Genomic DNA, 22,526 nt, shown 5'->3' on the forward strand with positions numbered 1-22,526 from the left:
ATAACTCTAATCTGGAATTAGAACGCTAATATGGAATTAGAACGCTAATATGGAGTTATAACGCTAATCTGGAATTATCACGTTAATCTGGAATTATCACGCTAATCTTAAATTATAACGTTAATCTGGAATTATCACGCTAATCTTAAATTATAACGTTAATCTGGAATTATCACGCTAATCTTAAATTATCACGCTAATCTGGAATTATAACGTTAATCTGGAATGATAACGCTAATCTGGAATTATAACGTTAATCTGGAATTATAACGCTAATCTGGAATTCTGATGTACAGTATCGGCGTCAAGTTTAAACTTCACTTTAAATGTCTGACGTAAAAATTCAGGCATTTAATGAAGAATTCAGGTTTTTTAGTTTCAGTTTCAGACTTTTTCATATTTTTGACTTAATTTTCTTTTTTTTAAACTTCAGAGCACTTAAATCTATTTCAGGATTTAATCTCAGAATTTAGAATTTAAACTGATCTTAATTTCAAAATTTGAACTTTAATTACAGATTAGGATTTTGTTTATACTTTAATCCCAAAACCTGGCGTCAACTTTATTTTCTCGCGTTATTTCCAGATTAACGTCTAATAATAATAATAATAATAACAACAATAATATCTTAATAATTGTTCCTTTAAATAATTTCCACGTTAAAACGAGTTCTGCAGCGTTTCAGTGTCGTTCTATTTAACTGGTTCTATACGAGTCTTTGACCCGTTTTTTACTCGCCGATCAGATGAACCGGCCGAGGTTACGAGCGGTGAACTCGGTGTCACAGTGACCCAGAAGCGAACCACAAACCTGAGGTTGCGCCACGTGTTGACCGACGGTAGTAATTCTGTCCAATGAGAAAGTCAAACAGGACGATACCGAGAAGTGAAGCTACAGCAGGACAGACGACGTCAGGACCAATAAAGTTTAATATTCAAACCTGGAAACGTCCAGAACAGCAAACAAGCCGCCGTGTTTTTGTCTTTTTTAGCTTAAAAGAAAAACCGTCAGCAGGTCACCAGAGGTCATCTAAAGAGTAACGAAAAGCTAAAATAAAAGAGAGTTCAGAGAAAAAACTAAAATAACCTGAAGAAGAAGAAGAAGAAGAAGAATGAACAAATACGTGAACAAAAATAGAAAGAAAAACTGCTGCTTCTCATTATTTAAATGGAAAAACTAAAGATTTTCATCTGAAAGCATTAAAATAATAAACAATAATGATCCAGAAGCAGGTGGATGTTTAAAGGTTTGTTTTGGTTCTCTGAAGGTTTTTAAACTAACGTTTGTCGTTTAGATTTTGAGATAAAACGAAATTCCTTCTCAGGATACGGAATCCCAGAGACGCCAAAATTAAAATCAAACCGTGGAGCTGAAATCTGACCGGTCCTGTTCTGTTCTGATAAAGTTCTGCTGCCGTCTGTGTTTGATCACGACGGACTGAAGCTTTCAGGGTTTTAGATTTTAGGAATTAAACGTGTTTCAGTCAAAACATTATTTTCGTGTTTTACATTAAAACAGAACAAAATGTTTAAAATCAAACTAAAGTCGACTGAAAGGCCGTAAACAGAAATGAGCTGCTGTCGATTCAGATGAATGAATCCGGCGTCTGTTCAGCTTTAATTAAACTCCTGTGACTTCATTAACAAAACAGAAACACGCAGCGCTTTCCTGGAAATAATCAACAATCTGCTCGTAAACAACAAACAACAACATCTGGACAACGTTCAGGGAACTATTCCTGAAACAATAAAGAGCTTCACCTCAAAATCAAAATATTAAAATAAAAACAAAAAGAAACGAGAAAAGTTTTCAGTCACGAATCCCAAAGTTTGAATAAAAAGAGTCAAAGTTATAAAATGAGTGTTAATTTGAGTTTAACTATTTTTCCACAAAAATCAGCGTTTTAAGATTAAAGAGATAAAATTCTGTTTATTGTGTGAAATTAAAGGATTTTGTCGTTTAAACAATCTGGAGCAAATTAAAGTTTAAGAGTCAGAATAAAGAAATAAAGGTAAAAATGTTGAACTGAATAAAACTAAAGAGAATAAAATCTACGATCAGACTAGAACCTGGACGTGAAGCTCAGAAGTCTGAGTTTAAACTCAACAACTTGTTTTTTGGTCTCAGACTGTAAATGAACTGAACCGGATTCATTCATCAGACCGTTCACATCAAACTGGTTTGGCTTCGAGCTGAACCTTGAGCTGAAGGTCTGAGGACGGCTGTGCTGATCCAGACGGAGGTTTGGGTTCCTGAGGATGAAGCTCTGAGGACCAGAACGTGAACGTGTGACTGCAGCAGCAGCTTCTGGACCGACTGCCGGCTTCGCTGCTTCTCAGAACCGCTTCCCGGTTCAGGAACGTTCCTGGAAGCCCAACGGGAACGAAGGATTCCTGGAAGCCGGTTCAGGAAACTCCAGAGCGTCTGAGCCGGTTGGACTCCTGACGGAGGCCTCAGGTGTGTCTGAGCTGCAGGTAGGTCAGCCTCCAGCCTCCACATTCCTCTGGAGGAGGAGGAGGAGGAGGAGGAGGAGGAGCAGGAGCGCTTGTTTTCCTCTCCGGGCCTCCCTCCGCCTCCCCGTATCGCTGCCTCCTGCTTTCCAGGAATCTGCAGCCTTCAGCGGATGTTTGGATCGGTCACATGACCGAGCAGAAGACACGAAGGAGGAGGAGGAGGAGGAGGAGGAGGAGGAGGAGGAGCTCCTCAGGAAGAAAACAACCGAGAGCCTCGACTGGAAGAATGAAAATATGTCTGGAAGAGTTTCCTGTTCCCTCTGATCATAAACAACAACAAATGAACCAACATCTGCTCGTTATGATCAGTGATTAGAAAACCCGTCGTTATGATCGGACCTGATGTGGACTTTAATTAACACTTAATGACATAAACTTGATCTCTGCTCGTTTCCTGACTTCGTTCCAGACGTTTGTGTTTCTGAGAAAACGTTGAAGGAACGTTGTTCTTCTATTCTAAATGGGTTCTTCTGAGAAGCTCGGTCAGGAGGCTCCAGGCTGACGTCTGCAGATCCACGTGCACCCTGAGGCCCGGTCAGAACCGTGACGCTGGCTTTGGGTTTTCTGGGGATCGTTTGATCACAGTTTGTGGAGTTTCTGAGTCAAACCCTGGAAAAGTTCTGGTGGAAGCTGAGAAACGTGATTTTATTCCAGATGTAGAACAAAATAAACGTGAAGCTGCAGCGACGCGACTTCAGACCGAAACCTGGTCCAGAAGAACCGCCTCGGTGACGCTCTGAGGGTTCTAGATGGTCTCTGCTCTGGTCCAAAACAAACTGAGGTTCTGACTAAATGGCTGGATGCTGGAGGAGCAGACGTCCTCACAGAACCCTGACGTCCTCACAGAACCCGGACAAGCTGCACAGGTTCTACCAGCTTCACCAGCTCATCGATCAGCAGGGATCCTAAAATAAGACGAAATGTGAATGGACTCTGGTTCAGGAGGAGAACTCTGTTGCATCGCCGTTGTTGATCCGGTTTAAGAACCAGAACCAGTCTGACGCTCAGACGACATGAAACCCGCCTTTAATTTGATTTTAGACATAAAATAAAAAAAAAATCTGTTTCTGATTTTATGCTTCAAACAAAAATAAAATCAACGTTTCTGGTGTCGGGACGTTAATTTAAATCACGTTGGTCCAGATTTAACGTAAACAAACCGGTTTGGATCGAACCTCAAGTTCTGGAAAAACTTTTTATATTTTTTAAACATTTAATAAAAGTTTGAGGAAAATCCATAAACCTGGACCGAACCACAACAGAACCGTCTGTGTGTTCTGAATCTGCAGCCTCACCACGTGACACACGACAGGTGAGTTTCCCGCCCTCCGCTCACCTGTGGTTCCGGGTTCGGGCGGGTTCCGGAGCTCCAGCAGCAGCCGGTCCCGGACCCAGCTGAAGTCGTCCAGGCTCCGCAGGAAGGCGGGGAAGGCCCGCGGCCCGCGGCCGGGCAGCAGCTCCAGCAGCCGCAGGGCCCGGAGCCGGTCCGAGCCGCGGGACAGGATGTCCTCCACCTGTGCGTCCGTTAAGATGTCCTCCTGGTACAGCAGCGGAACGATGGCGTCGCGGACCAGCAGCTGGCCGGACAGTTCCAGGCGGTGCTTCCGGAGCAGCGCTCGGTGCTCCGGGTCCATCACAGCGGCTCCGGACCGACTGGTGAACTAGTAAACCCGCTAACCAGCCTGAGGATCACGGTAACTAGTCCTCCGTGTCGCGGCTGCGGCCCGACGACTTCCTGTTGCGCAGCCTTGTTGGGACCGACTGGAAACACGCAGGCGGAACCAAGGTTTCGCTCACCGCCCAGAGTCCAGTCAAGTTTTTTATAAAGTTAATTTAATGAGTGGATGACTTTATAACTACTCACTTAATTAGATCTACTGGGTTTATTACTGATCGCTCCTCAGTTCGGGTCATATTTGATCCACCAGGACTTCAGTGGACTCTGGTTCTGGTGGACTCTGGTTCAGGAGGAGACTTCTGTTCATCACTGATCTGATCGAATTCATGGATTATTATCAGTTAGTTATTTTCCGTTTATTAGTTCAGGAAAAGTTTGTTTAAAGAAAACTTAGTGCAGATTCTGTCTGGCAGCAGCTTTTTATGGGTCAAACGTCTGCAGAAGTTCTGATGGACCGAGTCATTTAAATCTGTTCTGAATGAAAAAACAAGAACGCTGAAATTAAAAATGAATAAATGGACAAAAGAGTCGTGTAATCAAAACAAGAGACTTCTGTTGAACCCACCACCTTCACTTATGCTTCCAATAAAAATAGAAACTAAAAAAATTAAATATGATCAAATCAAAGATTTAAAAAAAAACACGAAATAAAATAAAAACAGATTCTTTTCCATACAGCAGGTGTTTTGTTTTCAGACTTCAGCTCCTTAGTTATAACACAGAGTGGGATTTAACTTAACGTTTTATTCCTGGTCGATATCATTTTACATGAAAAAAAAACATAAATTTATTTCTTTTATTTTTAAATGATGTCGGTGGTAACAGGAGGATGACTTCCAGGCTTTTTATTTATATTTTCCAACATGAAATATATAAAATCTGCCACATTTTGTACGTTTTTAAAATGATTTGGTTAATTTATAGGCATATAAATGCTTCTATAGAGATGAAATAAACCATTATAGAAAAAAAAACACAAACAATGCGGTTATAAATCATCTTTCATCATTGAATTTTGCTTTTTATTCCACAAACTTCACAGCTTCCTTCTTTGCTGTAGGTACGGGCTCTCAGAAGGACAAAATACGACCTGTCAAATATGGTTTTAAAATAATCTTGTTGTTTTTTCCGTGTTACATAAATAAAATCTTTGGAGTCGTTTCGGTTGCAGAACTTCTGCATTTTTTGTCCATAAAAATCAGAGAAACGTGGAAACTTTCAACATTTCAGAACTTTTTTTTTTTTTCCTGGCACACTTTGGCCTCCGTACCGACAGACTTCCGTGACCATATTTGGGCGAAAACTGAAAAACATCAACGAGATAAAAGCAGAGAACACAGAGCCGGGCTGAAGCACCATATAAAAACTTTATTGATCCGGCGGTCGGCGCTGATCAACGTTTACAGGCGGAACATGCGTTCGTTACAAAAACGTACCAGAAACACAGTGTGACACAATCAATAAATATCGTTAAAAAAATCAACCTGCGGCCTCCAGTCCACGGCCGCGATATGTTCAAAGAGCCGCCGCGTCTCTGACGATGACGACGATTCGTTCACCGGAAAGTGAAGCAACGCGGAAACAAGCCGTCACTGACTGGCCTCCGTACGCCGACAAAGGCAGAAGAAGAAGAAGAGAAGGTCAGCAGCAGCAGGACACGCCCCCTTTACCTGAGCGACCACATGACCAGGACATGACCCCGCCCCCTCAAAGCATAAATACGGTTAGTTTATTAAATTATCTACTCAAACACATCTGATGTGAAACTGGCAGCGAGTCTCATCGGATCAGAGATCGATAAGTTCACGTTTGTTTGGAATTAATTTATTAGAGTTTATTCGTCTAAAGGTGAAGCTGCTCATGACGACAGAGAGCTGAACAGGTCCATCTCCATGATTAGAAGGTTTATGTTCCAGGAAGTGTTTTTGAAGTAAAAGCAGCAGTACGAGACGAAGCTAATCTGTCCCGAAATCACCGGGACGCCCGCAAGCTCCAAACAGAGTCAACGTTTATATTTTATCACATTTGTGTCGCCAGCAGTCTGCACTGGAATCTAAAAACACAAGATTTTTGAACAGAGTCTGGTTGAGCTGGTTAGCTGGTCTCCAAACACAGAAAAAGCTCACAGGAGGAAAGGACGTGTGCAGGGGAGTAAAATAACAAATCGTATTCCACTGAATTTACAGAACAGGCCAAAGAGATTTAGATTTCAATAGTTAGCAGATAACGAGGAACCCAAATAATGTGAAATTGTTTCACAGCGTTTGGTTAAATTGTCACCAAACACAGCCGCCGAGTTTACCAGCCGACACCATCGGGTCATAGAGACCCAAAGTTACCTTAAAACCAGGAAACCTGAAAACCAGGAAACCTTAAAACCAGGAAACCTTAAAACCAACGCTTTTTGAACAGGGTTTGGTTGTGTAGGTTACACGGTGGTTACAGTGCTCGCTAATTAGCTTAAACTTTAATTGACCCAAGCTGAATTTTTGAGGAGGTTTTCTAACATGTATCTCTACATGATGAATCAAATATGTGCCGGATTTATCAGAAAACTCAAAGTTTTCAAACCGACTCATATTTTATCTTCCACTGGGTGCTAATGGCTGACCGCTAAGGAATCCTAAAAACGACGGGTTTTTGAATGGAGTTTGGTTGGATGTTGCTCACGCTGGTGATTTTCAGTCTGAACTGTGAAAGTAAGAGTTTCGGTATTTCTGCGTGTCCCTCGTGTGACACTGCGCCTTTGTTTTCCTGCGACGTGATTGGCTCGTGGCTGCAGAGTACTACAGCAGCAGGACAAAGTCTACAGGAGCCCACAGGGGTCAAACTCAGCCTGACGTTTGTTCTCATGGAACCATCAACAGCTCGGAGGACGTGTTTGTTTTCACCGCATCGATCGGGAAACCTCGGCTCGCCGCCTCACAAGCGTTCATGGTCACAGGCTGTCGATGGGCCAATCAGAGCGCAGCGCTGCCGGTGTTTACAGGTAGAACCGAGCGGCGCTGATGTTGATGTTGGCAGCAGGTCCGCTCAGTTCTGCTGCTGTCACACTTCAAAGCTGTTCTTCAGGTCAGTCGTTCCCCGACAGCCAATCACAGGCTTGTTTTGGTTGTTAGAGCGGAGCAGATCAATCAGCTAATCAATCAGAGCGTCACCAGCAAAACAACCTACTGGTCTGAGAGTTTCCAACCAGAATGAGTGAAATCAAGCTGATTAGTTTCTGGCTGTTGGTTTGATTTAAAGAGAAAACGATCAGTTCTCCGAATCAATGATCAATAATTAATGATCAATAGTCACTTCTACTGGTGGGTCCAGTTCTTCTGGAAACAAGCTCATTCTCCACCAAAACAAAATAACCAAGGTGGCGCTGATCGATCAGCTGATTAGTTTGATAGGTGATTATTCATTTCATCTAGACAAGCTAGTTTAGCCCATCTAGCTAAAGGCGCTGCTACATGAGCTAACGCATGTAGCAGCTGGTTTAGCTACACTTCTCTTGTTAAACCTAACACAGCAGCTCAATGTGACTAGCATTATCAGGCTAATGTTATCATGTTTAGGCTAATGCTATCTCATGTACACCAGACTCCATTCAAAAAAGTGCCATTTTTATCACAGACAGAACAACAGACCCACCAGAGACGTTTTACTCGTCAGCAGGGTCGTCCGTGAAACTCAGCAAACAGCTGATTGACTGATAAATAATCAATAATTATTCTGATAAAATAAGACGACGACACTTCGGACATTGTTTACAGACGAGACGACGTATGAATAACGTGAACATTGGTTTGAATGCAGCTGCGTTTGTTAAAGAGGAATCAGTTGCTAAAGACGGCGTTGAACATGGACCTGTATTGACCTGTATTGATCAGTATTGATCTGTATCGGTGATCAGGAACTCTCAGAGCTGTGGGTACATCTGTACCTGCGTGTGGAGGTCATGTGATATCTTCACGCTAACCTCAGCTAACTTAGCTTCACCTGCAACGGAGATGAAGGTCATCCCAACATGGCCGCTGCTTCCTGTGTGTCCCTTTCACCTGGCCAGGTGCAGCAGCGGGGCATGCTGGGATTGGTCAGTGGTCATGTGGGCGTCGCCGCTCGGCGTCCGTCTACACGTTGTAGGCGTAGTCCGTCAGGTAGTCCTTGAGTCTGTTGGGCAGCGGCAGGTCCTGAACCCGCCGCGTCCTCCTGTTGATGGCGATGCGACACAGGTGCTGCAGCGACGGCGTGGCGGTGTACACCGGCTTGGTGAGCAGCAGCTGCACCGTGCCGTTGGGCGCCGCCGCCGCCGCCGGCTCAGAGTTCGCCTTGTCGCTGGTCCGGGACAGCTGGACGTAGTGCTCCACCAGGTGGACCACGCTGTCGAACTGCTTCAGCCGCGGCTTCACCAGAACCACCGAGTCCAGCTTGAACTTGCCGTGTTTGTACTCGATGCGCAGGTTGGTGGGACCCGCCGACGTCATGGCCGAGATGGTGAACAGGTAGTCCTGCTGGGAGCTGTCCCGCACCAGGAAGGTTCCCTCCGAGGCGTCCTGCAGGATCTCTTTGGCTTCGTTAGCGGTCAGACTCCCCCAGTACCAACCTGGCGCCACACAGACACCAAGCCAGAGTTAGAGCACCAGAACCACTGCTAGCTTACAGAACATTAGCTTATTAGCTTGTTTAGGCTCATGTTGCAGCTAACATTGTCTTGCTTAGGCTAACATAGCGGCTAACATTGTCTTGTTTAGGCTAATGCAGCGGCTAACATTGTCTTGTTTTGGCTGATATAGTGGCTAACATTGTCTTGTTTAGGCTAATGTAGCAGCAAGCATCTTGTTTAGGCTACTGTAGTAGCTAACATTATCTTGTTTAGGCTAGTGTAGCATCTAGGCTTTCTTTGCTAGGGCTAACGTCGCAGTATAATTTCTCTGTTTCAACTAATGAGCCGTTGTGGATATAATTACGGCGTTTAAGCTAACAGAGCAGCTAACATTAGTTTGTTTAAGCTAACGTAGCAGCTAACACTATTTTGCTCAGGGTGAATGTTAAACTGCCTGATTTTTGAATTCTTGAAGCAGCAAAATGTGAAACAGTCCTGAGTTTTATTTTTAGCTCGTGAACCAGTGAACACGACGGAAAATATTTGGTTCAGGTCTGGGTTTTAAAGTGTTCTGGTTCTGTTTTGTCCTGAAGCTGCAGCTGCAGTCCAGTGGAAGGAAGCAGCACATGTGAAGTCAGATTTATAACGCAGAAAGCTTCAATTTGACGTATTTTTAAATCCTCTCTAACGCTGCCAAAACACACAGAACCTGGAGCTGGAGGCTGCAGCTGCTCTGCAGCTTTCCAGCTGTTCTGCTCATCTGGCCCGGCTCTGGAAACTTCAGGAAAACCCTGTTTTTATGTGCGAACACCAGCTGACCTGTGTTCCTGAGGTCCTTCATGGCGAGGGCGACCCGACTCTCGTCCGATTCCACAGCCCTCGAGTTGTTGTCGGCTCGTCTGTCGCCCTCGATGGTTTCTGTGGACTCGGAGGACTGGCAGGTCATTGGACTGGTCCGGCGCCGGCCGAGCTTCAGGCCCACAGCTCGGACATGGGCCCAGTCTGCAGGACGGCGCTGCTCAACTCTAATCTGCTCCGGCCAACACCGACCTGGAAAGTTAACGAGATCCATCAGCGGCTCGACTTTAAATTCATGTGAGACGATAAAAACAAAGGAAAGCTTCTTTCCTCCCACAACGGACTCCATTCAAAAATGTGCTAATTTAAGACGGCGGTTGAGATGGCGACACTGATTGTGCCGCAGTTTGGGGTTTTTGAAAAGACCAAAAATAAAAAAAAATAAACAGAAAAACAAACCTTTTCACACAGTCTCAATGAAAACATGAATTACTTTCATGATTAGAGTATTTCTGAGGAAGTTTGCTCAAGTCGAGTCGCTTTTCTCTCACAACGGACTCCATTCAAAAATGTGCCAATTTAAGACCACATTGTTCCCAAACTGAGAAACAGATGGACGGAGGAGAAACTCGGCAGCACAAACCTGGAACGTTTGGGGATAAAAATGGAAAAGATTGTCAACGAGTCTGAGAATTATTCAGAAGAAGGAGCCAATAAAATCAGAACAAACAGTGTTTTAACTAGAATCATTACTGGAGCTTCTTTTTTTTTTTAAATCCCTCAAACAAAGACTAAAAACGAACCAACGTCAGACGTCACTGATCAAACTCAGCCGTTCTGCTCATTTTGAGCTTTTGGACGTTTGTGTGATTTTCTCACATTTTAAAGACAAAAATCCAGAAAACAAGCAGCAGAACCAAACACTGGGTTCAGTGGAAGCTTTGATTCTTGTTTGGCTCGTCTTCATTGTGAGAAAACTTTGAGTTCATGTGAGCCAATAAAAGCAGGAATCTAACTGGAGAAAAGCTTCTTTCTCCTCACAACGGACTCCATTCAAAAATGAGCCAATTTAGGACTAAATTGTTCCCAAACACCGACACAGACTGACGGAGGAGAAACTCTGAGTTTTTATCCATCAGCCAAGTCGCCTTTTAAATTCTGTGAGCAAGTGACTGAGTGAGCAGCACAAAGCCGCCACGTTCGGAGCATTTTTGAGGTATTTTACTGGAGAAAAGCCTCTTTTCTGTCCAGACAGACTCCGTTCAAGAATCAGCCAAATTAAGCCGAGACTGGTTGAGATGCTGAAGACGTGCCGCTGTGACCTCGGACCTGAGCCACGTCTCAATGAGGCCAGATGTGGTGAAAGCTAAACGTTTTCTGACAAACCGAGCCGCAGACGATCAGATTGTTTGACTTGTCATCTCACATTCCTGCTGTCTTACGTAACACACCTCCGTCAGCGGATACGCACGGATTTCAGCGTGTTTGGCTGCTGCAACACTTCAGACAAAGAGAGACCAACAAAACCAACGCTGGCCTTAAATCGCTGGAATTTTCAAGGGACTCTGGCAGAGAGAGTTCTCTGTAGAAAAAGGTTCAGGTGCTCCTCCTGAGTGTGTGATGAACGTCTTTATGTTGCTGATCGATCTCTGATGTCTTGTTCATATCCTGTTTGGCTGCTGAGTGTGTTAAATGTACCAGAGGACTATAAGGAACAGATTAAAGTAGACACATAAACAGCAGAGGAAACTTAAATTGCAAGAATTTTCAAGGGACTCTGGTGGAGAGAGTTCTCTGTAGAAAAAGGTTCAGGTGCTTTCAAGTGTTCCTCATCTGTTACTAATTATGTTACTAATTGATCTTTGATGTCTCATTAACATCCTGTGTGTGAGGACAGATCACAGCTGCATGTAAACAGCAGAGGAAGAAGTTCTGACCCGGTCCGGCCTCCAGGAGCCACCTTCAGGTCAATCCTGCTGCACGAGGTCCTTAAAGCTCAGACTGGTTCTCCAGAACAAGGAACCAATGAAACACGGAATCACAGGAATCTGGACTGGTTCTGCTTCCAGTGACCAGTTCCTCCGGTCGCTGTGAATAAATCTGGTTTACGAGCCGGATCTTGTGATTCCAAAGTGGACCTAAAAGGACGGATTGTTCTGACTGTTCTGCCGTAAAATCGCAGGAATTTTGAGCAGAGTTTGGTTAAAGTGACCAGAACATGTGTCTGGTTTCAATAAATACCGGGTCTCTGCTCGTGGGCTGGATCCAGGACAGAACCTGAGTTCTGTCTTCTGCTGGTCTGTGGTTCTGCCAGACACTCAGGAAACGTGTGATTGTGATGGTTCTGGAAAGAATCTGTCTGAACGTTTTATTGTTCAGTGTGAAGCCGGAGCTGGTTCTGGAGGACGGACTGATGGTCCAAACCCACCAGCTTCTACGTTTTATAGGAGAAATAAACAGCAGCTGTTGTGATGAGCTTCCTCTGCTCACATCAGTCCAACAACCAGGAAACGTTACAAGAACGTTTCAGTGAATTTAGCTGAAACGAGCCAGTTTCCACATTTTATTGTTGGGATTTCTGTCAGTTGGACCTAAACGCTTCACACTGGGTGTTTTGTTCGGTGCCGAATTTAGGAGTGGACCTCACAGGACAGATTGTTCTGCTGACAGGTTCTGATTCCGGCCCGCCGCCCAGCAAACATGAAATTACAGGAATGTTGAACAGAGTTTGGTGTAAAGGGACCAGTTTCTCCATTACAACGTAAGAAAACGAGTCCTTCTGAAGTAAATCCTGCTACATGCGGGCTTTGTTCTGACCCGAATATTAGCCTGAAGCCTAAAGAACAGTTTGTTCTGCGGACGGGTTCTCAGAACCAGCGGAGCGCCGAGAGAACCTCGAATCACAAGAATTCTTCGTTTCGTTCGACGAAGCGCGTCGCGTCCTTCATGGAGAGAAGCGGGTCGATTCCTCCTGTTGGTGTTTGGACCGAGAGCTGCTCTAACACGTCCAGAACCACCAGAACTGATGGAGACATAGTTGTATAGTTACAGTTACAGAAAACAGAGTTAAATGTGGTCTGAACAACAGCAACGTGTTTGTCATGACATAGAAATCATATCGATGATTAAATATTAATTATATTTATTATTAAATATTTATTATAATTATTACTAAATACCGACTATTATAGATTTTTATTTACAGCAAGTTCTGACCCAGAGGCCTAAAACGCAGAATTTCACACAGAGTTCGGCCTGATCCGTTTTATTCTCTGATTTAAACAGAAAACTGTTTTTTACAAAAAACGTTTTCTTTAAAAGTTTCTGCTTTTTGGCGGAATTAAAGAATTCTTGATGAAAAACAGGGAAACGGCTCGTTTCGTGTTCCGGTTCGTGTTCAGTCCGGAGGCCGCGGAGCAGAACCAGAATCAGAGGAATTTTAAACAGAATTCTGCGTAAAGTCCGTTTCTCGGTTCGGCTCCCTGATTCCGGCCGAGGCGGCGGAGCAGGTGTTCAACCGGACTCTGGGTCGGAACATCCTCCGGGAGTCCGGTTCTGACCCACCTGACAGCTGAAGGTGACACCGGCCGGACTCACCTGAGGTTCTCCCGCGGACTGAAGCTAACCGGAGCCGCGGCTCGTCCTCCAGCAGCCCGACATGTCCGGCCCGCAGAGGCTCCCGACCCGGTCCGCTGCCCGGTCCGCTGCCCGGTCCGCTCCGCTCTCCTCGACTCTCTAATGGCGGGTCGCAGCGGAGACACACGGAGGTCCCAGCCCCGGATCACCGCCGCGAAGCACCGACCGGCTCCCGTTAACCGGAGACTCTCTGAGGTACCGACAGCGTCCGAACCGTCCGTCCGACACCGAGCTGAACATCCGAGTCCAGCCGCAGCTAATAACCGAATCACCATAAACACAAAGGCAGCATTTCCAGGAACTTTCCAGGAATACGGTCACGTGGTGCAGCCAGGACGGATTTAAGGTGGACCGGCACACACCGGCTGGTCCAAGCGGCGGTGTGGGGACCCGGGTTCATCAGGGTGCATCCGGCCTCAGAACCGGGACCGGGACCGGAAATAGAACCGGGACCGGGACCGGAAATAGAACCGGGACTGGAACAGGAATAGAACCGGGACCAGAGCCAGGAATAGAACCAGGACCGCGAGTAGGAATAGAGCCGGAACCGGGAACTGGACCAGGATAGAAATAGAACCAGAACCCCAAAACCAGGTCCAACTTTTAAAATGTGAGGAAAAGAAAAATCTGATCATGTTCAAGAACCGTCTTGATGTTCCCATAAATGTTCTGATTCTATAAACGGCCCCACGTTCCCCGATGGTTCTGGTACCAACGTGTCCCCGTGTTCCTGAACATGTCTAAACGTTATGAACACGGGTGTCCAGTCCTGGTCCTGGAGGGCCACAGTCCTGCATGTTCTAGATGTGTCCTTCTTCCAACACACCAGATTCACATGATCAGCACAGCAACAAGCCCTCCAGAAAGCTGAAAACCAACCTGATCATGTGAATCAGGTGTGTTGGAAGAAGGAAACATCTAGAACATGCAGGACTGTGGCCCTCCAGGACCAGGACTGGACACCCCTGCCCTAAAGTCTCCTCACATCTACTGATTATTCTTCGGTTCCCACGTCGTCCTTCGTTCCCTAAAACAAAACGTCCTGAATCTCCTCAAGTCCCCAGAATGTCACAAAGTTCCCACATTTAGTGACGCTCCTGGAACGCCTCAACATTCCCAAAGTGAACCTCGTGTTCCAGAACTGTCCTCACGTTCCCAACAGTGTCCTCATGTTCCCAAAATGTTCTGATGTTCCCACAAATATCTTTACATTTATAAACTGCTGTGAGTATTCCGTGAATGTTCTTACATTTAAACCTGCTGTGTTCCCATAAGGGGCCTCATGTTCCCAGAAACGTTCCTGAAGCGTTCTCGGGGCGTTTCTCAGTACGTCGTTAGAGCTCCAGTCCTGGAGGTTCTGCAGGATGTCGTCGTTTGGGTTCCGTCTTGTTCTTATTGGTGCTGAACTGAACTGAGCTCCGTTCTGGTCTCTGCTGCCACCTGCTGCTCGGCTGCTGCAGCTGCATCCAGGACGTTTTCCAAACTGAAGCAGTTTTAGTTTTTTACAACTCTTCTGAATAAGTTTTAAATACACAGAACATATTTTAAACATGTTGAGTTAGGATTTAAGTTTGTGGTTTCTGTTTTTTTTAACTTATTTCTTTATTTACTTGTTATTTTCTGCCGTTTCAAAGCGTTCTCGTAGATCTGGTCGTTGTGACCACGTGTAGGATTATGATGACTGATGTGACTCTGATGCTGCAGTTTGCCTGTGATGAGCCCCTCGGCCTGCAGGGGGCGCCACCTGACTGCGTTTCCTGAATGAGACCAGCTGGTTGCACATGATGGTTTATTTGTAGGTGTGTTCATTATGCCTGCACAATCTGACTGGAGGTTACATATCAAACTTTATTCACTCATAGAAAATCACTATAAAATGTCTTCGTGCTTCAACAGTCACACAATAAACTCCACTGCACGTCTTTCCTGTGGTAAAAAAAAAACAAAAGAAGAAGAAGAATCTAAAGTGTAACGCCGACTTTCCTCCGAACACAGAATCCAGGAGGAAGGTCGAGTCCTTCGCCTGCTCTTTCACAATAAGACCATTTTCTGTCAAAGAAAATCAGAGAATAAATAAAATCACATTTCAGTTTGTCCTGATGTGGAACCAGCTGCTTCTGCTCGACGTCTGGGGTTCTCACAGAAACACGAGAATCTAAATCCACAGGTTTGAAAGAAACGTCCCGGAGGATTCAAACGCACGCTGAGCTCTGATTGGCTGAATTCACCTGGACCGATTGTCTGAAGCAGGAAATGAGTTTTTCTACTTTTACTGTGACGTTAAAGGATCGTTCTGCTTCCCATCAGCCGGTTGGGTTTCCGTCAGCAACAAACCAAACAGAACACGGTCGGGTTCAGTCACTGGCTCCAGGTCTTCATCGTCGCTGTCAGGTCAAACTTCTAGTCGCTGTTTTCTGTTGTTATCCATAAACTCATATCCGTCGTTTCTGTGACTGTGTTCAGATGCTTGTAGTTGCTGTTTAGTCAAATGTTCATTTCCTGTCATTTTTAGTCTCTTTTTCTATTTTCAGTCACCGGTTGGAGCTTTTCAGTCGCTGGTTTTCATCTCATTAAGTCTGTTTGTTGTCGTCTCAGTGGCTGATCTCCGTCCTTTACATTCACCGTCTTCTGTCATGTTCAGCCACAGATGTTTGTGGTTTTCATTCACTGCTCTGTTTCAGTCACACATAGTCGCTGTCTGGTCATGTTCAGCTTCTGTTCTGTCGCTTCTTCTCGTCATCCACTCAGTCGCTGTTTCCTGTTCGTTCATCATTTTAAGTCGTTTTCTGTCTTTAGTCGTCGTCAGTCAGTGTTTCTGCTGTTTTCTGTGCGGAGGACGAACACGTTGGTGATCACATCAGACAGAAAATATCCGATCAGGTTGGATATTTTCCTCCAACACACATTTAAAACACAACCGAGGAAGCAGCAGGTGAAATAAAGCAGAACGATCCTTTAACTTTAAAGCAGCGCCCGTCCTGAGCGCTGACGTTAACCCACAGATAGATGGCAGTGATTCAACCCGAGTTAACTCATCTCAGTTTAAGGTACTGTTTATAAAAGCTGCTGCGAGAAGATCAGAGTTCAGCCTCAGGACCGAATCTGCAGGAACCAGAAGAACCGGGACGATGAGCATGAGAACTTTGGCACCGAGCGTGAACGCTGTCCCAGAACAAAGTGAAACGTCTCCAGTGCATCACGGAGGAGAGAAGAGTTCAGTTCTACGGCACGGTGACGTGGAACGGGCTGCCGGGAACGTTCTCGTCTCCCCACTTGACGATGAGGATGTAGCTGCCCTGCTCCTTCACCGTGTACGTCACGTTGTACATCCGGCTGCCCATGTGCTTGACGTAGACCTCCTCGCACGGCGTCTTCGGTCCGTGGACGCCGACCATCAGCATGTTGGTTCCTGCAGAGAGGAAACAGAAACATCAGCGGGCGACGAAGCAGCAGACAACGAACCGGCATGACGCCGCTGCTCACCTGCTTTGCTGCAGTCGACCGTGAACGTGTTCTTCTGACCCACGAAGGCCTTCGACAGTCCGGCGCCTCTGGACACGACTTTACTGGCGTCTGACGAGAATTTGGGCAGCGAGGCGAAGGCTCCGCCCATTGACGACGACTTGGTGACGGTTTCCACGATAACCGACGACGTTTCGTGTAGACTGTGACCGCCGGACAGACGAGGACCTGCAGGAGGTTCAGAGAGATGCAGTGATGTGGACGTTTGGGGTTTTTACAGAATCAGTTTCTATTTTTATTTTAAATGAGCTGTAAAATAAAGTGCTTTTAATCGAATATTACAGTTTTTAGCTTAGCTTTGGTTCATTTTCTGGATGAAAGCGTAGGTCACAGGTGAGTAGTTGAAGGACTGAGTTGAAAATCCAACAGTTGTTTCTGTTTTTACAGTTTCTGTCAAATAAACGGCGTCATTTTGTCAACATCTGACAGATAAGAAGCCTTTCAGACCTCTGGAGGTTGTTTTTGGGTTGAGAGGGTTAAAGATGAAATTCTACTGACTGGAACTGAAACTGTGAAAAATCTAAGAAATCCTGAAGACATTTAAAGAAACACTAAACCCCGACCAGGTTCTGTGGCCCACCGAGCCACCGAGCCACCGACCCACCTGAGACTTTGGCCTTGAAGGGGCTTCCTACGATGTGTAGCGGTCCTCCATATTTGATGGAGATCAGATAGTTTCCAGGAGCCATCGGTGTGTAGGACACCTTGTAGCCTTCAGGACACTCCTGACACTCCATCTTCACCTTGGACGGGCCGTCAATGGTCACCGACAGAGCTCCAGAACCAGCGTTGCAGGTGTTGACGATGAACTCGGACGCCACACCTGAACACAGAACGTCCATTAAAACCCTCTTAAGGTTTTTATTCAGTGAGTTGAAATGAAGGCTGGTTGATACCTGTGGTTCCTCCCTCCAGGCCCGGTCCAAAGGCAGACACCAGCCCTGGATCTCCCACCTGGCCCGGTTCTCCCACTCGGATCTTGAAGGGGCTGCCGGGAACATGGCTGCCGTTGAAACGAACGTCTATAGAGTGAACGCCGTTCTCTCGCGGGATGAACCGGATCGCGTGCTGGTCTGTAGGAACAGAAGGATCCACATTCAGGTTCTGTTTTGACCTTCAAGAACAACCTCAATAAGTTCTGCACAGGTTCCTCAGGAAGTTTCAAACGACAGGCTGAATTAGGTTTTAGACCTGAGGAGACTTTTAAGGCAGATTTCTCACCTGATGTGCTGAAGACACTGTTGGAGTAAAGTCTCATCAAAGCTTCATTCTTTGCTTTTTTTGGTTAGAATAAGTTTTTTTTTCTTTCTTGTTATTTCGTTGATTTAAATCCTGAGTCACCTACAGATGTCAGTTATAGCTTTCAGAGCTCTAAAGTGGATTCAGATCATCAGAATGTACAGCTATATAAAGCAGGGTGTCATCTGCATAGCGGTGAATAATGACGTATTCATGGATGGTAACACTCGGGCTGCAACTTGTAATTATTTCAAATGTTTATTTATTTAACCTTTATTCATTAGGGATTGAAGATTGAGATTTAAGTTTCTTTTATGAAGGAAAGCTGTTTTACGGTCACAGAAAAACGATAAAATCCTCAAACGCAGACATTGGACAAATTAACCCACACTAAACCTACGACGGAACGACTCGCAAATAAAGTCATACTGGGTTTATTATGATAGTGTGGTTCTGGTACAAGTGGTGTTTTCAGTGAGAATTGTACATTTGTATTTCTTTTTCACAAATTTAGAAAAAATAAACAGAAAAACGATCATGTGATTTGTAGTATATTCCACTATGATTCGAGGGCTGTAGCATCTCTGTAGCGCCACAGTAACTCACCTTTAACAGCATATTGATGAACCTTTTACCTCTACAGAGCCAACCAGTAACCGAGGCTGACATTCTGCTTCGTCTTAGCTCAAGCTGATTGGTGGTGGTGGTTCTTACCGCTGTCCAGCTCGGTGATGTAGCACTCCTCTATGGCTCCTGATGGAGTGTGGATCTTAGCGTCGATCAGCCCTCTGGCTCCATTCAGCTGGACAGCAAAAGAAGCTTCCTGACCCACTTTCAGACCCATTTCCTGATCCAGAACAGAGAGCAAAGACAGGGATTATGTATTAGATTTACTCTCACATGTCTCAGTTATAGATCTGTTAAATAAACTGAACAACCTTCCTAAACCAGACTACAGGTTCATTATGTAACGCTGCACTTATAAAAGACATACAGTCCTCACTACAGAGCCGTTCTTCACTCACTGATAAAACATCTAATTGTAGAAAATCAACCGTCACCTTTAATATAGCATCAACACATCAGAGGGTTCAGCTCACTCTGTAGAAACTGACTGAATTGAGGTTTCAGGACGTGTTCCCACCTGCAGGCTGGTGATGGTGAGGCGGCGAGCGTCGTCGGACAGCGTGGCCACGGGGACGATGAAGGGCGAGTCGGGGATGTGCTCATCGTTGAACTTAATGGAAACTTCATAATCACCTGGACAGAAGAGAAGATCGCAGAACGTTATAACTTCACAAATCCTCACGGTATCGCGGCCGTCCTGTAGCTCAGTGCATCTGTGGAGTTCCTCAGGGATCCATCCTCAGCCCACCCATCTTCAAACAAACCTCGCCCTCTAACTGATAAATGACAAAGCCCTGAGGAACTCCACAGATCCTGGATCTTACATCAGCAGGTTTTGGGCCTTCAAATTCTAAAACAACTTCAATTCAATTCAATTCAATTTTATTTGCATAGCGCATATTTACAACAACAGTCATCTCATAGCGCTTCACAAAGGCAGAAACAGAAACACCCAACAATCCAAAACATTTGGATTCCCTATAAGCTTCAGGGAACTTGTGGCTGAGATTAGATTTGCTAAACCTAAGACTGTTTTACTGTTTTAATCCTTTTGTGAAGCACTTTGCAACATCAGGAAAGTGTGATATAAATAAAACATTTATAAAATTAACTATAGCAGCATATTTTAGTAGTCACCACAGAAATAAAATGTGTTAAATTCAGAAGCTTCTCCCATTTTTTACTGGATGCTGTTTGTTTTTATCAATTTACTCCATTTTTAACAATGAACTTTTCTCATTACTTTATTTCTTTATGTCACAAAAACTTTTTTTTTTCCCCACAAAACCAACACATCTCATTAAAACTAACGTCTTCTTGTTCCACGTGTCTCATTATTTATTCTACACCCATGTTATGCTTTCTTTTAATCTGATTGAAGCATTTATTATTCTTTAGTCAACTGAATGTTGAAGGTTGGAGATTAAATTGTGCATTAAAGTTCTGCTGCACTGAACCTTTGATGAGTAATGTTGAGTTATGGTAATGTTGATCCTGATTAAAATGGAACCAAACTGGACCTGGATATTCTGTTTGGGTCTTACCGGGCTCCTGCACCACGTAGGAGGCGCCACAGGATCCATCCTTCCGGTCTTCAAAGGTGATCTCGGCCTTGCTGGGTCCCTCCACTGCAATGGACAAACCTCCAGCTCCGGCTTCTCTGGTCCAGATACTGAACTCAGCTGCAAGACAACAGTCAGGTTCACCACAGCGACTGCAGAGCTGCAGTTCCTCCAGCAGCCACTAGAGGCTGTCGGCAAGAAAAATCAACTGAAGTGAAGACTAACTTCACACGATGTAGTCTGTCAGAAAAAGATTTAACATGTCCGAATACACAGTGCATCAAATGCTGTTGCCAAAAACACCCCGATGTCCTGATGCGACCTTTTCTGTTCACAGTTCTCTGCGCAGTTAAATCACAAACTTTGCAGTTTGTGCACGAAAATAAACCGACTTAAACACCAACACAAACAGACGACTGTGACAGACAACGTTTAAGGTGCATTATCATTATGAAGTAGTCTGTCCTCGCCGGAAGCAAACTGCATGAAACAGTTTGTGGACAGAGTCGAATTGAAGATCTCCAGATGTCCTGGAGGCACCTTCGGCTAAAGTTTGAACTGTGTTGATTCTCAAACTGAGACGAAGGGGGCGCTGATGAGGTTGTAATAAAAACAGACTGCGTGACTTAAACAGAAATCAAAAGACTAAAGTTTGACCAAAACTGAAGGAGGACTAATTCAAACTTTCCAGCCCACCTGGGATCCCGGCCACTCCCCGGTCCAGTCCGGTTCCTCCGGCCCGGACCTTGTGGGCTCCTCCCTCCCCCAGTGGCCCCACAGTGAACTGGAAGGGACTCCCGGGTACATGCTGGCCCCGATATTTCACATTGACGGTGTGAGGTCCCATCTCCTGAGGGATGAAGCGAACGCTGTAGGTGCTGTCCTCCCCTCTGATGATCTCTGCATCCTCCGTCTTCCCTCCTGGACTCGTCACCTGAGCCGTCATTTCCTGGTTACCTGCCTCACCTGAGAGGAGGAAGAGGAGAGGAACAGGGACAAGGGTCAGATGGGTCTTTATGGAGTACAAACCAGCCATCCCATGCTCTTTAATAGACCTTTTCTGGTCCACAGACAAACCAGTCAGATGGTTATTACTGAGCTCAGTCACATGCTTGTGGTTGTTGCACAGAGTTGCACTGTTCTGGGTCCGTTAGTGGAGACTGGATGGACAGATGAACTGATTCTGGACAAGCTAAAGCCTTTTAGAGCCTCCATCAGTCTGGTGGCTCCATTTCCCTTTTCTGTATCTCAAAGTTTCTCAGCAGAGTTTGTTCGATCTTATAATAATGAACTTAAACAAGGTTGGAGTTCCTCAGGGATCAATGCTGGGTCCTCTTCTTGTTTTACTGTTTGTGCACATTTCTCACCACTGAGAGAGAAGACGATCCAAACTGGACTGTTAGAAACGTTAGAGCCTCAACAGTTGGTGAAATGTGACCAGAGACTGGATTCTAGTAGAACCATGGATCCATCCATAGACAGACACTGACAGGGACTTTCTGAGGATCAGCACCACCTTAAGATTACGCTTTTTTCTATTTTCAAAGTCCAGTGATTAAAAATGTGTCCTCTGCTGGACCTATTTACTATTCTGCCCGTGTCCCCATCTAATGTCATTTTATCTTTTATTTCTGGAGACACTGAACCCTTGAAGAAACTTCTCAGGTGAGACGTTGGTTGAAAACAGAATTCTCGAAATTCAGGCAAAATGTTTTAAGAGTTTTGGCTCAAAGAAAATACGAATAAGTAAACTCTGACCAGGATTTAAGACAGCAGAGCAACATACGTCCTGAATTCTGTCTGTATGGAAAGTCTGTGAGTGTGTAGGAACAGTGACACCATCAGGCCACTCTGTGAATTACACCATCTCCCACTATAACGTTAGAAAATGTTTCAGTTATAACCAATAAGAACAACGTAATTTCTGACATTCTGACAGCAGAGTGAAGTTAAAGACCAACAGTCTGAGGAAGAGCAGGCGGGTTAGAGCGAGTTCAGGCTGTTAGACTGTCCCGGGTTAATGCCGTGAGGATAAACCCAGACTCTTCCAGCCCCACAGAACCACTCCGTTAAGCTGTTAGACACTCCACACCAACACACCGTCCTGCAGCGGCGGGCGGCTGCCGGCCGGCATCCCGCTGAACCCGCCCAGACTCTCCCGACCCAGAAAGTCTCCGAACACGTCTCTGAACGGATCTCCTCCGACCTGAGTGCTCTCCTCCACCCGGACCTCCCGCTTCGTCTCTCCGGCCCGAGTCTTGCTGATCTCGGTGCGTTCGGTCCGAGTGTAGGTGTGGCTGCTGCGGGTGAAGGTCCGGGTCAGACGCTCCTGGGCCGAGACCATCTGAAACCAGTTCCCT

General features: G+C 45.4%; 3 protein-coding genes across 5 annotated transcripts in view; all 3 read right to left on the bottom strand.

Annotated features, from left to right (window-relative positions):
• cradd (CARD and death domain containing adaptor protein) overlaps positions 1 to 4,254 on the bottom strand; it is an 8,985-nt gene extending 4,731 nt beyond the window's left edge. Inside the window, exon 1 of the mRNA XM_008298851.1 lies at positions 3,850 to 4,254. Within this exon, the coding sequence (XP_008297073.1) occupies positions 3,850 to 4,147 (298 nt within the window). The 5' untranslated portion in view covers positions 4,148 to 4,254. The remainder of the gene's footprint in view (positions 1 to 3,849) is intronic.
• A 1,285-nt stretch (positions 4,255 to 5,539) lies between these two features.
• On the bottom strand, positions 5,540 to 13,428 carry socs2 (suppressor of cytokine signaling 2). 2 transcript variants are annotated; one of them, XR_520858.1, is made up of 4 exons: positions 13,178 to 13,428; positions 9,602 to 9,832; positions 6,579 to 8,782; positions 5,540 to 6,546 (listed from the first exon to the last, which is right to left on the bottom strand). XR_520858.1 is itself a non-coding variant. In XM_008298853.1 (3 exons), exons 2-3 carry the CDS (start codon positions 9,726 to 9,728, stop codon positions 8,310 to 8,312), a joined length of 600 nt encoding a protein of 199 aa, XP_008297075.1. In that variant the 5' UTR covers positions 9,729 to 9,832; positions 13,178 to 13,428; the 3' UTR covers positions 5,540 to 8,309. The 2 variants fall into 2 exon arrangements, 1 of the variants encoding a protein (XP_008297075.1); XM_008298853.1 differs by having other exon boundaries at positions 5,540 to 8,782.
• Positions 13,429 to 14,991: 1,563 nt separating this feature from the next.
• The window catches only part of LOC103369979 (filamin-C-like), a 58,806-nt gene continuing 51,271 nt past the window's right edge, over positions 14,992 to 22,526 (bottom strand). The window contains exons 42-50 of one of the 2 annotated variants that reach the window (XM_008298854.1): positions 22,267 to 22,524; positions 20,863 to 21,132; positions 20,149 to 20,286; positions 19,122 to 19,237; positions 18,692 to 18,824; positions 17,635 to 17,811; positions 17,343 to 17,561; positions 16,700 to 16,906; positions 14,992 to 16,625 (exon numbers count right to left, since the gene is read on the bottom strand). In XM_008298854.1, coding sequence (XP_008297076.1) covers positions 16,438 to 16,625; positions 16,700 to 16,906; positions 17,343 to 17,561; positions 17,635 to 17,811; positions 18,692 to 18,824; positions 19,122 to 19,237; positions 20,149 to 20,286; positions 20,863 to 21,132; positions 22,267 to 22,524 — 1,706 coding nt within the window. In that variant the 3' untranslated portion in view covers positions 14,992 to 16,437. The remainder of the gene's footprint in view (positions 16,626 to 16,699; positions 16,907 to 17,342; positions 17,562 to 17,634; positions 17,812 to 18,691; positions 18,825 to 19,121; positions 19,238 to 20,148; positions 20,287 to 20,862; positions 21,133 to 22,266; positions 22,525 to 22,526) is intronic. The other variant, XM_008298855.1, reaches the window with a different exon arrangement.

This window comes from Stegastes partitus, unplaced genomic scaffold (genome assembly GCF_000690725.1).
Source record: "Stegastes partitus isolate 25-593 unplaced genomic scaffold, Stegastes_partitus-1.0.2 Scaffold1357, whole genome shotgun sequence".
In the NCBI taxonomy this organism is placed as follows: domain Eukaryota; kingdom Metazoa; phylum Chordata; class Actinopteri; family Pomacentridae; genus Stegastes; species Stegastes partitus.

Bases quoted from the DNA above. Each gene is read 5' to 3' on its own strand.
- socs2 (XM_008298853.1), bottom strand. From the start codon at position 9,728: ATGACCTGCCAGTCCTCCGAGTCCACAGAAACCATCGAGGGCGACAGA. The intron at 8,783-9,601 runs GTCAGCTGGTGT...GTGTGGCGCCAG, and splicing joins GAAGGACCTCAGGAACACAG to GTTGGTACTGGGGGAGTCTG.